The sequence below is a fragment of the Balaenoptera borealis genome, assembly GCF_965194805.1.
Source record: "Balaenoptera borealis genome assembly, chromosome: 20".
NCBI classification, from domain to species: domain Eukaryota; kingdom Metazoa; phylum Chordata; class Mammalia; order Artiodactyla; family Balaenopteridae; genus Balaenoptera; species Balaenoptera borealis.
The window spans coordinates 9760103-9776500 of record NC_138879.1 but is presented as its reverse complement, the minus strand read 5'-3'; the positions used below and the strand labels follow the sequence as shown (position 1 = coordinate 9776500).

At 51.7% G+C, this 16398-nt stretch overlaps 1 protein-coding gene across 1 annotated transcript in view; it reads left to right on the top strand.

Annotated features, from left to right (window-relative positions):
* The window catches only part of DNAH17 (dynein axonemal heavy chain 17), a gene marked incomplete at its 3' end in the record, with an annotated part of 118884 nt that overhangs the window by 28304 nt on the left and 74182 nt on the right, over positions 1–16398 (top strand). Inside the window, exons 14-21 of the mRNA XM_082371732.1 lie at positions 2802–2910; positions 3229–3332; positions 5178–5318; positions 7507–7650; positions 9496–9678; positions 12268–12522; positions 14078–14247; positions 14775–14997. Of these exons, the coding sequence (XP_082227858.1) occupies positions 2802–2910; positions 3229–3332; positions 5178–5318; positions 7507–7650; positions 9496–9678; positions 12268–12522; positions 14078–14247; positions 14775–14997 (1329 nt within the window). The remainder of the gene's footprint in view (positions 1–2801; positions 2911–3228; positions 3333–5177; positions 5319–7506; positions 7651–9495; positions 9679–12267; positions 12523–14077; positions 14248–14774; positions 14998–16398) is intronic.

Here is a 16398-nt window from a genome sequence, read left to right as displayed (position 1 = left end):
GACATTGTTCTGCTAATAAAAACATTAGACAAGGATGGGGAGTCGGGGAGTGAGACCCAGAGCTCAGCGCCTGCAGTGACCCTTATTACTGATGCCAGCTCCCCTCTCTGGAGATGCTCCTGGTCCCTTAGATGGCGCTTCTTATTCTTAATGTACTTTCTGTTGCCGAGAGAGACCCCAGGCCCCCAGGCTGCTAATGTCTATTAATGTTTGAGCTAGGTAAGTGTTGGAGTGGGGCTTGAAGAAATCTGCTGGGGGGTCTGGGAAAAATGCCCTAAAGGTGTGGATTTATTACATAGGCTGCTGAAAAATAATAAACAGGGCATATTAAATGGATCTCATCGCTGTGAGCTTTGTTTACTCTGGGCAATCACAAAGGCATAATAACATTTAGCTCTTGTCTGGGCTATTTGTGTAATTGTTTAATATTCAAACTCTGATAAATGGAATCAAGATTTCACATTGACTTACTTTATAATTCCGTCAGTGCTTTCTTTTGCTCCTGTCTGGTTTCCACTGGTAATAGCTGTTAAGCTTTATTTCTCTGCCCTACCGTACCTTTCCTAAGAGTTAATTGTCTGAAAAGGAGGACATGGGTGGGGAGGGGGCACCATTTAAAGTACCAAATATATGTCAAGAATTATTGTGAGTGGAGCTGGGAAAACTGGATGGCTACGTGTAAAAGAATGAAATTAGAACACTCCCTAACAGCATACACAGAAATAAACTCAAAATGGATTAGAGACCTAAATGTAAGACCGGACACTATAAAACTCTTAGAGGAAAACATAGGAAGAACACTCTATGACATAAATCACAGCAAGATCCTTTTTGACCCACCTCCTAGAGAAATGGAAATAAAAACAAAAATAAACAAATGGGACCTAATGAAACTTAAAAGCTTTTGCACAGCAAAGGAAACCATAAACAGGATGAAAAGACAACCCTCAGAATGGGAGAAAATATTTGCAAACGAAGCAACTGACAAAGGATTAATCTCCAAAATACACAGGCAGCTCATGCAGCTCAATATCAAAAAAACAAACAACCCAATCCAAAAATAGGCAGAAGACCTAAATAGACATTTCTCCAAAGAAGATATACAGATGGCCAACAAACACATGAAAGGATGCTCAACATCACTAATCATTAGAGAAATGCAAATCAAAACTACAATGAGGTATCACCTCACACCGTCAGAATGGCCATCATCAAAAAATCTACAAACAATAAATGCTGTAGAGGGTGTGGAGAAAAGGGAACCCTCTTGCACTGTTGGTGGGAATGTAAATTGATACAGCCACTATGGAGGACAGTATGGAGTTTCCTCAAAAAACTAAAAATAGAACTACCATACCACCCACCAATCCCACTCCTGGGTGTATACCCTTAGAAAACCATAATTCAAAAAGAGTCACGTACCACAATGTTCATTGCAGCTCTATTTACAATAGCCAAGACATGGAAGCAACCTAAGTGTCCATCGACAGACGAATGGATAAAGATGTGGCACATATATACAATGGAATATTACTCAGCCATAAAAAGAAAGGAAATTGAGTTATTTGTAGTTAGGTGGATGGACCTAGAGACTGTCATACAGAGTGAAGTAAGTCAGAAAGAGAAAAACAAATACCGTATGCTAACAGATATATATAGAATCTTAAAAAAAAATGGTTCTGAAGAACCTAGGGGCAGGACAGGAATAAAGACGCAGATGTAGAGAATGGACTTGAGGACACGGGGAGGGGGAAGGGTAAGCTGGGACAAAGTGAGAGAGTGGCATGGACATATATACACTACCAAATGTAAAATAGATAGCTAGTGGGAAGCAGCCGTATAGCACAGGGAGATCATCTCTGTGCTTTGTGACCACCTAGAGGGGTGGGTGAGGGAGGGTGGGAGGGAGATGCAAGAGGGAAGAGATGTGGGGATGTATGTATATATATAGCTGATTCACTTTGTTATACAGCAGAAACTAACACACCATTGTAAAGCAATTATACTCCAATAAAGATGTTTAAAAAAAAAAAAGAATTATTGTGAAAGGCAAATAGCATCTAATGTACAATTTAAATTCTATGTACATCCCTCACTTTAGAGAGTAGACCTGTCCTTGAAAACTTACATGTAAATCAAAATATTGCCAGATAGGACGGTATTCCAAAGCACAACTGGTGCTTGTTATTTAAAGGTGTAATTAATAAAAACTGTATACACACTCTGTCTTTTTTTTTTTTCTGTTCTGTGAATTGAGGTTTTAGAGTGTTACATGAATTTCTTAGCTCAGGGTAGACCTGTATCAAGACTGTATGGAACCTACCCTACCGTTCACTCTGATGATTTAACAAGTGAAACAGCTTCTCCACAGATCCTGGACCTCCTTTGTATAATCACATTTCGAGCCTTAGATCATAGGCAAGGCGATGTTCTGAGAAATGCCCCAGAAGTGTCCCAGTTACCAGTGTGTATTTCTCTGATTTTCTTTTTATTATTCTAAGCCAGATTTTGTAAGTTTTGGATTATGTACACACTGTTTTTGCATTAGTGAATTTCCTTCTCTTTCTACCCCATAACATGGGTGATTAGGAGTTAAGTATATACATAAATCCTTGGTGATAAAAAATAATTTTAAAAGTTGGAATCTCCTGAACTTTGATGTACACATAATTCCCAATTAAATAACACTAACTGTAATTGGTTTGGTTGGTATTGAGTAATAAGCACCCTTACCAGGAGACGATTTTAAATCTGCTTGGATTTGGAACAAAGGCCCTGAAACTGTAGCCCTTGTTTTGCAGATAAAGACCACTGTGAAGGACGTAGAATTTCCACTGATAAAGTCAGAATTGGAAGCAATCGATGTCAAATTGTTGGACGCTGAGACGACCTTATTCTGGAATGGCAAAGGTACAAAGGCGACATTCATTTCCCCTTAGGTTAAACTTGGGTGAGGGGGATGGAGGGGCGGGTCCAACCTGTCGGCCGTCTGGAGTTCCTGTGGAATTAGTGATCCGCCTACGTGGGGATAGGGAGGCCCTGTTTCCGAAGAGACACGATGTGCTTTATTCCTCAGCGTTGCCTTTTAGGAAGCTCTCCGCGATTTCCTCTGCTTCAGGCTCCAGAGAAGCGGACAGACTCGCCGAGCATTGTGTTGTGATCATGAGTGTTAAGCCAGCCCTTGCTAAATCGTTCATTTTGTAAGATCCCTTTATGCTTCTATTTTAGGTGTGTTTGAATATATTCAAGAGATGCGAGAAATGCTATACAACTTGCAGAACAGGATACAAAAAGCAAAGCAAAACATAGAGGGGATTTCCCAGGCCATGAAGGTGAGTAACCTGCAAAGCACAGAGCGGGGCTTAAATGGGGACCCCGGAGAGGGTCCTGGGGAAACGGGCCCCCTCGGAGATGATCACGGAAAGTGCCCAAGGCAGTGGGGGCCTGCTGTGTGAGGCTCTGGGCTGTACCATGGTGACATCAGGGTGGCCCCAAGGCAGAAGAGCCCCTGGTCACTCTGCAGAGCTCCATTCCGTTTGTGTCTGTTGAGCTCAGCAGGTGTGTGGGAAGGTCCCTCTGCCAGGCGGGTGCCAGGAACGAGGGTGGGGGTGGAGACGCGCTCAGACTCAGCCCCACCGGGAGCTCATCCCTCGATGCAGAGCAGCACAGGTCCTTGCTCTCAAGCCTGACCCAGAAAACTGGGGGAAAGCCCTCGCTAGCACTACCCTCCCCCACCACAGTTTGTCATCAGTGCCTGAATTTGCAGACACCTGCCGTGGGCCAGCACTGGTTTGTTCATTAGAAAACACCTCTTCTGTTTTGAGACTCCTTTGGCTTATCACGGTGTGAAACTCTTTCCTTCGTTACAATTGACGTTCTTTTCATCACCATCCACTTAGATTTAACTCAATACATTGTAAGCGAAAGCCATTGCTCACCCCACTTTTTTTCTGATTTTTTTTCTGATTCAGTTTTCATTCGATCAGACTATTTCCTCGAGTAATTGCCTCAGAAAGGGTGCGTTGATGACCTACGTCCTGAGTCCTTGCTTTCCAAAACTATCTTTCTTTGTATCGCACCTATAGCTGTCTTGTCCAAGTAAAGGATTTTTTGATATGGTCCTTTTCTTTCAGTAGTCTAGAAGCATCCCTATATTCGTCTGCTCTGGCTGCCATAACAAAGGACCAGAGGCTGGGCAGCTTAAACAGCAGAAATTTATTGTCTCATAGTCCTGGAGGCTAGAAGTTTCAGATCAAGGTGCCAGCAGGGTTGGTTTCTTCTGAGGCCTCTCTCCTGGGTGTATAGACGGCCGTCTTCTCCCTGTGTCCTCGCACGGTCGTCCCTCTGTGTCTATGTCCTAATCTCCTCTTCTTATAAGAACACCAGCCATATCGGATTTAGGCCCACCCTAATGACCCCACTTTAATCACCTCTTTAAAGATCTTCTCTCCAAATGCAGTAACATCCTGAGATGTTAGAGGTTAGAACTTCAACATATAAATTTGCGGGAGGAGGCACAGTTCAGGCCACAGCCACCCCTGCTTATAGCCTCAGTGTTGAAAAAGCTGACAAAGGTATGACTTCCCTTTGCTGATATATTTGATATTTCCTTTGAAAGATATTTTTTGATTTTCCTGTTCTCTCTGTCCAAAGGTAGGTAGAGTCCTTGGTCATCTTCAGGGTTCAGACACGTCACCAGAGTGTATCCAGACGTGTGTCTCCTTTTGTTAATGTTCCCTGGATCCATAAAGTACTTTCAATCCGAAAATGGCAACCTTTCCTCAGCCCCCGGGCGCCTTCTCCAGTCACTCATTCTCTCCTGTGTGTCCCTTTCTGTCCTGGACTCTGAACATCTCCACATGTGTCTCCGGATCCGGCTGCCATGTCCCCTCACCCCCAGCTCCTGAGGTTCCCTGACAAGAGGGTCAGATGCTCCTTCCCCTAGAGGGGCTCCTGACTGGGAAACATGCACAGGGGTCTCTCCGTGGTCCTCCAAGGCCCTGGTTGGTTTTGAGTCACATCATTGGAGGCTCTCTGGCCAACAGTCCTCAGCGGCCCCTCGGCCTCTGCGAGGCCAGCCTAGGATGGGGACACTCACTCTAAAGGCTGTGTAGGAGGAAGTAGGGCCAGAAGCTTTTTCTCCAGACACTTTTCTCCCGCTCACCTTTTCCCTCCAGGACTGGTCGGCCAACCCAATGTTTGAAAGGAAGGACAACAAGAAAGAGGCCCTGTTAGACTTGGACGGGAGGATGGCCAATCTCAACAAGCGCTACACCGCGGTCAAGGACGCCGGCCTGAAGATCCAGTCCATGGTCATGGTAAGGAGCTGCCCGGGAGGGCCTTGCAGAGGCCATGGGCTCTCAGCAGCCAGGGAGGGAGGAGGGAGAGCTCGAGGCTTCAGAAAACGTCAGGCATCTAAGACCTTTAATCCAGGGGTCCCATCTTATAGTAGCAAACCCTGCTAACTGCTCACCCGGAAGCCTGATTCCTCTTGTCACGTGTCTGCCCTCCTCCCCTAAGGGTGTCAGAGCACCCTCCCCCCACCCCACATGAATCGGTGTGGACAAGTGACACCTTCATACCAAGTCCCTGGGAGAAGCTGTATCACGGCTTCCCACCCCTGAGTGTGAGGAAGGCCCGGCAGCACGGGAAGAGAGAGGAGCACGGAATGTGGGTGCCCCGTGGTGTTTGGGTGCCAACACGTTGAAACTGGGATAATGTGCGGACACGTGCCCGCTGGGCTGCCCAGCGTGCAGGTTATTCCTTTCTGCCAGCCGTCTCAAGGGTCCATGGGCCCGGGGCCCCACGGGCATGGGCACGGTCGGAGGGGGATGCAGAATGGGAGCCTCACGTCCCTGGCAGCTCTGCCTGATTCCCGGCAGCATGGGGTTCTCACGCCTTCCTCCGTGCATGGCCACTTTAGCCAGCTTGCATTTTCACCTGTTTCTGAGGCAAATGTGAAAGGTGCAGCTCTGTGTTGGCCTGGAAAGGAGAAAACTGCCCGCCCCCCGCCCCCCCCACCCCGCACCGAGCTCAAGATATTTTCAGGACAGTTTTTCGGGGTTTCCCAGTGCATGGTGCAAGTCATTGCTGTGGCCTTAAATGATGGGTCGCCACATCCAGACAGACCAGCAGGCCCCCCGGGAGGAGGGTCTGTGCTGGGCTGTTCTCATGGTGAAGTCATTGATTGGAAGGTCATTGCCTCTGTGGAGTGACTTGACTGGACCAAGAAATATTTTGTCTTGTTTCCAGATTCTCTTCCTTTCCCCTTTGCCCTGGTGCCAGAAGGTCCAACGAAATTAACATGTTAAACTGCAAAAAGGTTATTTGGATGAGTTAATCGATTAACCTATTAACATTCCCAGATGTGTTGGAAACAACACGGGAGAGATAAATCTAGCTTAGCATTGGGAAGAGGTTCACAGCACACTAGCCCAGCTGGAGGGCGAGCCAGGAGGGAACAGGAACCCCAGTGAGGCAGAGGCCAGCGAGCAATTGACAAGGCTTCGTTATCGCAACATTTGCCAGAGTCCTCTACTCCCATAATAGTCATTTGAACCATTGTTACACTGAAGTTATTTAAGCCTGTGTCTTCTCTCCCCTATTAGAATATAACTGCCTGAGGGTACAGACTGGGTCACAGTCATCTTTGTGTTTTCCTGTAGCACTCAGTGTCTTACAGTTTCATCTATCCACCAACCCATCCATCCATCCATCCATCCATCCATCCATCCATCCATCCATCCATCCATCCACCCACCCATCCACCCACCCACCCACCCACTCACCCATCCAACCATCTACCCATCCACCCACCCACCCACCCAAACATCCACCCACCCACCCATCCATCCACCCATCCATCCATCCACCTATCCATCCACCCACCCATCCACCCATCCATCCATCCACCCATCCACCCACGCACCCACCCATCCATCCACCCACCCACCCACCCATCCATCCATCCACCCACCCACCCACCCAAACATCCATCCATCCATCCACCCACCCACCCACCCACCAGCTCCTGCTCTGTTCCAGGCATACTACTTAGTGCTGGAGGTATAATGGTGGAAAGGACAGTCAATCCCTGTCCTCGTGATGCTTGGCATCAAGGGGAGGTACAGACCAAAGACAAAATAATTCAGAGTTGTCATCTGTGCCATCACAGGCACAAATAATGAATTGCTAGAGGGAACACAGGTCGGGGGGCAGGGACAGGAACCAGACCTGAGATGAATGGGGGGTGGTCAAGAAGGGCCTTTGTGAGGAGCTGACATTTGAGCTGAAACCTAAAAGATGAGAAGAAGCCACACCTGGCATGAATGGGAGGGAGCAGCCTGTAGGAAGAGCCTGGAGCGTTCAAGAAGCCAAAAGCAGACCCCTGTGTGTGGAGGGTGTGAACAAGGATGAGGGTAGCCCAGGGAATTGTTGAATAAATTGCCTAAAGAGGGAACAAGTGGACCAGTGAAACGACAGCCAGCCATGTGGTTCTGTTTGCAGGAAAATGCGGAACTCTTCAGAGCAAATACGACGAGCCAGTCCTGGAAGGATTATGTCAACTACGTTGACAGCATGGTCTTGGATGAATTTGACCATTTCATTCGCAAGTCTCTAAATTACCTAATGGACAACATGGTTGTAGATGTAAGTTACAAATGTGAGATATATATATGCATATACATATATATGTATTATGATATTATAAATATGAGAAAGGTTTATGCTGGAATCTATAATCTGTGGTTTCCTGATGAAAGAACAGACTGTCATGTTACAAATGAACAGACTTCCCAGGGTGACCAACTCGTCCCAATTTTAAACCTGAAAGTCCTGCATCCCAGAACCCAGCTCAGTCCTGAGTGCTCAGGATATCTGGTCCTTAAATATGCTGCAGCTTAAGAGGGCTATAGAACACCTACAGGGATCTGAGTTGTCCTATGCTGCTGCCAGGTGAGGAAAAGCAGGTACCACTGCCCCCTCCTTATGCTGATTGGGGCTGGGAGGTGCCCTCCTATCGGCAACATCAGCCACCAACCCGCTCAACCCTCTGCTGAATTGAGTAGAAGCTTAAACCAGGTCAGCAAAGTAGATTTGCTGGTTAATTGCATCCCAGCCTGTTCTCCAAGAGCTATTTCCTGCCCATGTCCTTTTCACTACAATGGTTCCCAAGTGATTTTGAATACTGCCAGGAGGGCAAGATGAAAGACACTCTCCCCCCCACAGACTACCCGCAGGAAAGGATGGTGGGCACTGCAGTGAGATGCCCTTACACAAGCTGCAGAGGGCAGTTGTCACCAGAAAATCACAGACCCCAGATTCTGTTGATGAAAGTAGTCGGCATTACCAACTGTTAAGTCCCACCAAGCAAGGCACAGTGACACGGTATCAGCAATGAAGGTAGCTAATTTATAGTAAACTTATAAACTAATTTATCACTACAAAGAGAGGAGAGTCACAATCAAAAGCATGATGAGACCCTAATAACAAAGCATCCTCAAAAAATCCCAGGAAGTCCCCGTATTTGCAAGTGGCCAAGCAGTGGGAGCGGACCCCTGAGTCAGAGGCTTTAGAAAAGTCTGGTCACCTGAGTTTGTGACAACTGACCTCTCCCACTTAGCAACTCGCTCAGGCACTAGTGCAGACCGCCCCCTCCTCAGTCCTAGAACCAGGGGTCTCTCAAGCCAGCCACCCACGGGGCCAGCATGGGGCTACGTTTTGAGGAAGATCAGTGGCCATGGAGCAGGTCCCGAGGCCACCCGTGGGCCTTGGCCCGCACTTTGAGACTCGCCGGTATGTTGGGCGAGCCTCTACCCTGTCCCCTGACACATGAGGCTGCACCTCAGCCTCGCAGCCTCACAAGAGGGACCCTCACAAGAGGGAATAGACAGGGTTGTGGCGTGTGTGCTTTAGAAACAGAACCTCCAAGGGACATGAGGGCGTGTCCTTTCTGGAGCTCAGCGGAGACCATCCTGCCTGTCCGTGACACTCCCTGCCCCTGCCCCACTGAGCACTGTGGCCACAGCTGCTGCCACTTACACCTGAGACAGCCGCCGCCCCATGTGCTCTATGTGTTAGCCATCCCTCTAGTCCTCACGGTAACCCAAGGAGATGGGGACAAGGGTTGCCTCTGTTCTATAAAGCAGCTGTACTCATTTTGTATATTTGGGGAAACTGGGAAGCCGAGGGTCTCGCCCAAGGCCACGCAGCTAGACAGTAGCAGATGTGGGCTTCGAACGGAGGTAACGGGTCTCCTCAGCACTCACGATCACTGCTGTATCCCGCCCTGGACACCCAACCTGCACTTGGCCCGATGGCGGTGCATTTGGTTGTGTAGTTCTCGCTCAAGGGCCCTCAGGAAGTGTGTTCTCTGCAGGGGCCCCAGCCAGCAGGAGTTAGCCATATACCTTGTCCGGTGCTGGGGGGAACATCCGGGCACTGAAAATGGTTCAGCCGAGGGCAAGGCTTTGACCCCATGACGGCCTGTTTCAGGAGAGCATCGCACCGCTGTTTGAGGTCCGCATGGAGCTGGACGAGGATGGGCTGGTCTTCAATCCGTCCCTGGAGGTGGGCGGGGACCGAGGCTTCCTGGCGCTGATTGGGAGCCTGGTCACTGACATCTGCAATGCCGCCAAGCTCATCCCCAGGCTGGCCAAGGGCAGGATGAACTACAAGGTCAGTCTGGGCTTGGTACGGCCCCACCCCTTTCCCTGCCACCAACTGCTACCCCTAACGGGTCCTGAGTGTGAAGAGGAGCCCAGAGGCTTCCATTCCATCGGGTTCCCCAGGACGGTGGCCCGGATTTCTCTCTCCACTCCTGAGATCCCATCTTTCTCCCCAGAGCGGCTTCTCCTCGGTCGACCTGGTTTTCATTCCCCTGATGCCTCCCCACCCCCAATAAGACACCAAGTGTGCATCCCCACCCTCCCTGGTATTTCACCCCCTCCCATAATTTAAACGCTGTGACCCTCTGAGCACGCAGGCTCTTTGACAGATGTGCCTTGGGTGGGCTCCCGCAGCCGTTTGCTCTGAATGCATTAAACACCTAACGTGCGTCTGACACGTAAAATGCAGTCAGATCAGATCCTGGGGATGCAAAGGCATGGGAAATTCAGCCCCTCCCCGCCCCCCGAAGGGAGGTCTGAGAAGGTGTGTTTGTCGGAGCATGGTTTGTGGGGCAGTTAAACAAAAATTGGAAAAGACCTAAATGACCATCAAATACAGGTGTCCTTCAGTAGATTCCGGCCCATCCAGACAAAGGCATCCGGATGAGTCCCAAAAGGGAGCCTGGGATGCAAAGCTGCTCGTGACACGTTTGTTATTAAGTGCTTAAGTTGTGGAACAGTGTTTAGAATGTGATTTCATTCGTTTAAACAAAACAAAAGCCTGCCTTCCTCTGGAAGGAAACTCCAAACTGTTAAGAGTGCTTGCTTCTGGGAAACAGGATGGGGGTGAGGATGGTAGGAGGACAGGGGATGCCAAGGGAGCTTTTTATTTTATATGCTTCTGCCTCATTTGAACTTTTTGATAATGGGCGCATATTATTTGTAATAACAAATATTTACAGCAAGATGCTCTGTGCTATTAGGGACAGAGGTATGTGTGCATACGTGTGCATGTGTGAGTGAATGTAGTGATGTGAGGACATGACCTGGCAAGGTCAAGGACAGCTTCCCAGAGGAGCTGACATGCGTTCTGAGTCTTGAAGGGTGGAAGGGGATTTCCAGGCAGAGAGAAGGGCTTGAGGATTCCTGAGCCGCAAAAAGATGGTATTTCCGGCCCAAGGGCACGCAGCAAGCTGTTCCACAGCTCAGAATAAAGTGAACTATGCCACCAGTGGTCAGCTCAAGAATAGACCCAACGCAGAGCTGGACTCCCACATGTGCTCCAGAATCTGACAGGATGCGCATCCGGGGCTCCTGCACCCACCCCGGGGTCCTGAGGGGCTTGCCGTGATGAACAGGACGGAACAAAGCAGAATAAGGGTCCCGGTGATCAGGCCACACCCCAGGCTGCGCACGCCCCGCTCTGGTCTCGTTTGTATCCATGAGATTTTAATTTACAGAAGTGACCGAGTGACAACATGGACAGGTCAGTGCCGTTGATAGAAAACGTTAATGTCACTCACAGTTCCCCTGGAAAGGAGAAGCACGGCTGGCTACTCAGGGGCTCGGGGGAAGCAGCAGGTTTGGTCAGAAAGCAGAAGCAGGATGGGGGGCGAAGCCCAGGCCAGAGGCTTTGCTGGGGTTTCTGCGGGAGGGCAAGATAGGACCAGGGAAATGGCTCAGGGCCAGCCGGTCTGCACATCGGCGGCTCAGGGCTATGGCGGTCGTCTCCAGTTAGCTGGTACCTGGCCCTGGGTGATGGGGCAGGGGGAACATGGGCTTGGAGTGTGAGGGTTAGTTAGATAAAGTAGGCGGTTGGGAGATTGGCTGGTTTTCACGTGAAAGGCGTGCTCCCACCCCAGCCCTTTGCTCTCTTAGAATTGGCTGGCCCTGTGACGGGCAGTCTCTCCCCAGCCAGCAAGATTTTTTAAGATGCCAAAGCTTCATAAGATACAGGAAATTTAAAAAGCATGGTTAATACACACCCTCCACCTTGAGATTCTCCAGTTACATAAGCCAATCGCTGCCTTTTCGCTAACACCAATTTGGGTTGGGTTTTCTGTCACTTGAAACTCAGAACATCCTGTCCCGCCCAGGCCTCCCGTGCTCCTACTCTGGCCATCCATGTGGTCTCCACTCAGGTCCTCAAACGTCTGCTTCCTCCCAGCACAGGGCCTTTGCATGTGCTTTGTTGCTATTCTTGCTCTTTACCTACAGTCCATCAGCTCTCAGACCAGTGGTCACTTCCTCAGGGAGCGTTCCCCAACCTCCTCCCTGTTACACCCGAATGCAAGGGTCAGAGTCATGATGTCTCGTTTCTGTGATTTTTTTGATGAACATCTGACCCCACTCCTGGGTTGTCTACATCCCCATGAGCCCTGTCGACGCCCCTAGGGCCCCCTCCCCCTGCGTGCACACAGCAGATGCTGAGTAACTACTTAATGAATGAAGCCATGTGTGAATCATCCTGGGGTTTGCCTGGCAAAAGTCACGTCCAGTGTATCTTCTCACGGGAGAACATTGCAAACATTGTTTGCAGATGTCCCCGCGTCCCATCTTGAGAGGTTAGCAACGCTTGCACCAACAGGGAGCCACTCGCCAGGGCGGGGAGATCACGGGCGAAGCGCTCACCCATCTGTGCCCCGCCTGCCCCTTGCAGACCGACCTGGAAGACATGACCGACCTCATAGAGATGCGGGAGGAGATGTCCAGCCTGGTCATCAGCGCCATAAAGGAGGCTGAGGAGTACCAGGACTCCTTTGAGCGCTACGCCTACCTGTGGATGGACGACCCCCAGGAGTTCATGAAGAACTTCCTCACCTATGGGCGCGCCATCAGCCCGGAGGACTTGGACCCCCAGGCCGAGGAGACCCTCCCCAAGATGCCGCCCACCCTCGCCCAGTTCCAGCAGCAGGTGCGTGTGAACCTCACCCACCAGCTTCCTCACCTCCAGAATCCCTGCCGTGGAGGGGCACTGGACTTGATTTAAAACTTGCGTGAACATTTTTTTTTACATTTTTATTTATTTATTTATTTATTTTTGGCTGCATTGGGTCTTCGTTGCTGCGCGCGGGCTTTCTCTAGTTGCGGCGAGCGGGGGCTACTCTTCGTTGTGGTGCGTGGGCTTATTGCGGTGGCTTCTTTTTGTTGTGGAGCACGGGCTCTAGACATGCAGGCTTCAGTAGTTGTGGCACGCAAGCTCAGTAGTTGTGGCTGGTGGGCTCTAGAGCGCAGGCTCAGTAGCTGTGGTGCACGGGCTTAGTTGCTCCGTGGCATGTGGGCTCTTCCTGGACCAGAGATCGAACCTATGTCCTCTGAATTGGCACGTGGATTCTTAACCACTGCGCCACCACGGAAGTCCAGGGTGAACATTTTTTAAATGTAAGTTTTATTATAATTCAAGTATGGAGAGACCAACAGATCAGCAGACGCCTGCTGTGAAAAGAGAGGTTGTGACTCACGGCTCCCAAGAGGAGGGGGGCACTCCATGCCATGCAGGGCCACGTAGGGCCACGCGGGGAGGCACCAGTGTCGGGCGGGAGGCCGAGGGAATGAGGGGAAAGCATGGCTGAGAGCCTGAACTGTGGTCTTCATGGGAAAGAATGGGCAAGGCGGGGCAAGCAGGCTTAGGATGGGCTAGTTTGAATCATTTCAGTGATTCAGGGGCATACTGGCTGTCCCGGGTTGTCAGGAATCTGGGCCTGGGGTGATTAGGGCAGGTGGACAGTGGCCTGGAGTGTGAGAGCCCCGTAGAGGAGGTGGTTGGGGTGTGAGCTCTGGTCGGTTGTTTGCATATGAAAGGTGTGGTCCTGGGGGGTTGTCTGCCATCTCCAGGACTTAGCCAGCCAGGGGGCAGGGGCAGTCCCTCCAGGGTCAGCGAGGCCCCCAGTGCCAGAGCATCAGTAATATAGAGCATGATGGGAATTCCCTGGCAGTCTGGTGGTTAGGACTCGGCGCTTTCACTGCCATAGCCTGGGTTCGATCTCTGGTCAGGGAACTACGATCCCGCAAGACGTGCAGTGCAGCCAAAAAAACCAGGATATAGAACATGAGAAAACATAGCGAATTTACAAAACTTCACCTCTTTTCCTGAAGCTCAGTGCGGATGACCCAGCCACAGGGGAGATGCACATGGGGTGGGGGGACAGCTGGCTGGTGGAGCTTGAGAGCCCCGAGGACGTGCAGCAGCATAGAGAGTTAAGGGATGCCCCATGGGTGCCTGGGACCCCATTCACCCCTTGAAACTTTCGGCCTGCTCTTTTCAGAAGCCCTGCTGGCCTTGCTTGATGACGTCCCTTTTTGACAGGCTGTCCCATGTCAGGGATAGACTGCTGGGCCGCAGGGGACCCCGGGGGTGCTGGGAGAAGGAAACTAGTGCATCGTAAGGGCCTCCCCCACACACACGTGCTGTGCTGGCCCCAACCCCTGGTCCTGGCAGCCCGACAGGTGAACGGGGTTGTGTCTTCCAGATCAACTCCTATGAGAAGCTGTATGAGGAGGTGTCCAAGTGCGAGAACACCAAGGTGTTCAACGGCTGGCTGCAGTGTGACTGCCGCCCCTTCAAGCAGGCCCTCCTCAACACCATCAAGCGCTGGAGCCTCATGTTCAAGCGGCACCTGAGCAACCACGTGGTCAACAGGTGGGCACCGGGACCGCTGGCCTGACATTGATCATGCCCCAGAGAGCCATGTGCGAGGGGCACCTGCAGGCGGCCTTCTATGAAGTGTCGATTGGACACCTCCTCCCCCAAACCGGGTGGGTGTGGAGGTGAAGGTCAGGCTCAGAGGCCGGCAGCCCCACAGAGGGTGGGTCCCAGCAGGAAGGTGTCACCTGGCGGGGCGTGGAGGCCCTGGTCCCTCGGTCATTGCTTCTTTACTGAGCACTTACCGGGTCTGGGCAACAGATGCCAAGGAATCCTTCAGGAGCCCTGAGTAGGGCAGGGAAGCCTGGCGTGAAACGTGCGGGTGGTACCTGTGCAGTTACAGGTGGGGTTGGGGCCGGGAGGGGCACGGAGCCAGGAGAGCGTGTAATCCAGCTCTTCTGCCCGGGAGGCCCAGCAAAGGCTGCCCTGAGACGTGGCTCCACGCGGGACTCGCCCACCAGTCGAGCCGGTGGGGCAGCGGGTGCTGCGCAGGCACCCATCGCAGGCGGCCTCTCGCCCACCAGCCTCGCGGACCTAGAAGCCTTCATGAAGGTCTCCAGGGCGGGCTTGACGAAGCCTCTCAAGGAGCGGGATTATGACGGCCTCGTGGAGGTGATGGGGCATCTGATGAAGGTCAAGGAGAGGCAGACGGCCACCGACAACATGTTTGAGCCCCTGAAGCAGACCATCGAGCTGCTCAAGTCCTACGGGGAGGAGATGCCCGAGGAGACGCACGTGAAGCTGCAGGTAAACGGGCCTGGGGGGCCCCCGCTGTGGGAGCTGGAGCTGCCGGCAGGGCCAGAGGAGGACGGGCTCTTGTGACCCAGAGCCTGCAGGCTAGACCTCCTCTTCTAGACATGGGGTCCCCGTGGAGTGGCAGGGTGGGAGGACAGGGCTCTCTGGAGATGAGGGGACAGTGAGGTGGACTCCAGAAGTGGGGGAGCAGTAGCTCTTCCATTTGATTGGAGTTTCAATGGATAAAAAGTGCCTTCAAGTCCCACACCTCCTCCTGAGCGCAGCAGGAGGCTGGGCACGAGGGATGGTGGACCGAGAATGGGGTCAGCAGAGACCTGACCGGGTGAGGCCAGGGCTGGCGCCCCAGTAGGGCAATGGGGCAGCTGCTCTGGGAATCCCCCAACCCGGAAGGCCCGCAGCCGGCTCCATCCCCACATGGGACAGGTGGGCCACAGCAGGGAGGCTGAAGGGGACTTCCAAAAGCCCAGTGCTTTACAGCTAATTCACAGAACATCAGCTGTCGGTGTCAGAGCAGCTGTATGTGCAGCTGGGCTGGGACGATGCGGAATTTGGGTCCTGAAGCCACGGCCCAGCCACCCCCCTGCAGTTTGTCTCCTCCCAGACCCGGCTGCCCACCCCCTTCTCTGCCCTGGCTCTGAGACTGGTCAAACAGGCCTGACTCCCCCTGCCGGGAGGCACTAACTCCAGCCAATGCCCGAGACCCCACAGCACAGGGGTGACAGGCTTGTGGTCGGTGGCCGCGGTGACCTCCACGGCGATCTCGTGTTGCCCAGGCCCTGCTTTAGAGCACGTTGTGTTTTGCCCTAGCTGCCACGCCCGGGGCTCAGCTAAGGACCAGGATTCGAAGCGTTTGTGGCCGGGCCCCAGGGGCTCCAGGGCCATGGACAGGGCGAGTGGTGAGATAAAAATTCTGACAAACATTTGAGGTGTGTCGCTGCCAACAGAGACTGTTAGTTAATCGTAGAAGAATGTGAAACAATGTCTATTTGTGGGTAAAGAATTTGGGGGCTGGGATTTTTTTCTTTAAAATATTTTATAATAAGTACAATATTTGCCCAAGTGTGGAGAACTTGGAAAATACAAAAATTCGTCTGATTGCTAAAGCCGTTCTTGCCATGACAAAATCGTAGAAACGGAGGACAGGTTAGTGGCTGCCCAGGTTGGGGCGGGGGGCGGTGCTGGGTGCAGGTACAAGGAGGTAACACAAGACAGTTCCCTCACGGTGATGGAGAGCGAGGTATGTGGATCGCGGCGGGGGTTACGGGAACCTATACATGAGATAAAATTGCCTAGGACTGCACACGCCCACGACGCATGCACTCACACACACACACGTGCGTGCATGCACACAACACACGCACACATGGATTCAGCTTAAAACACGGGGTGAAA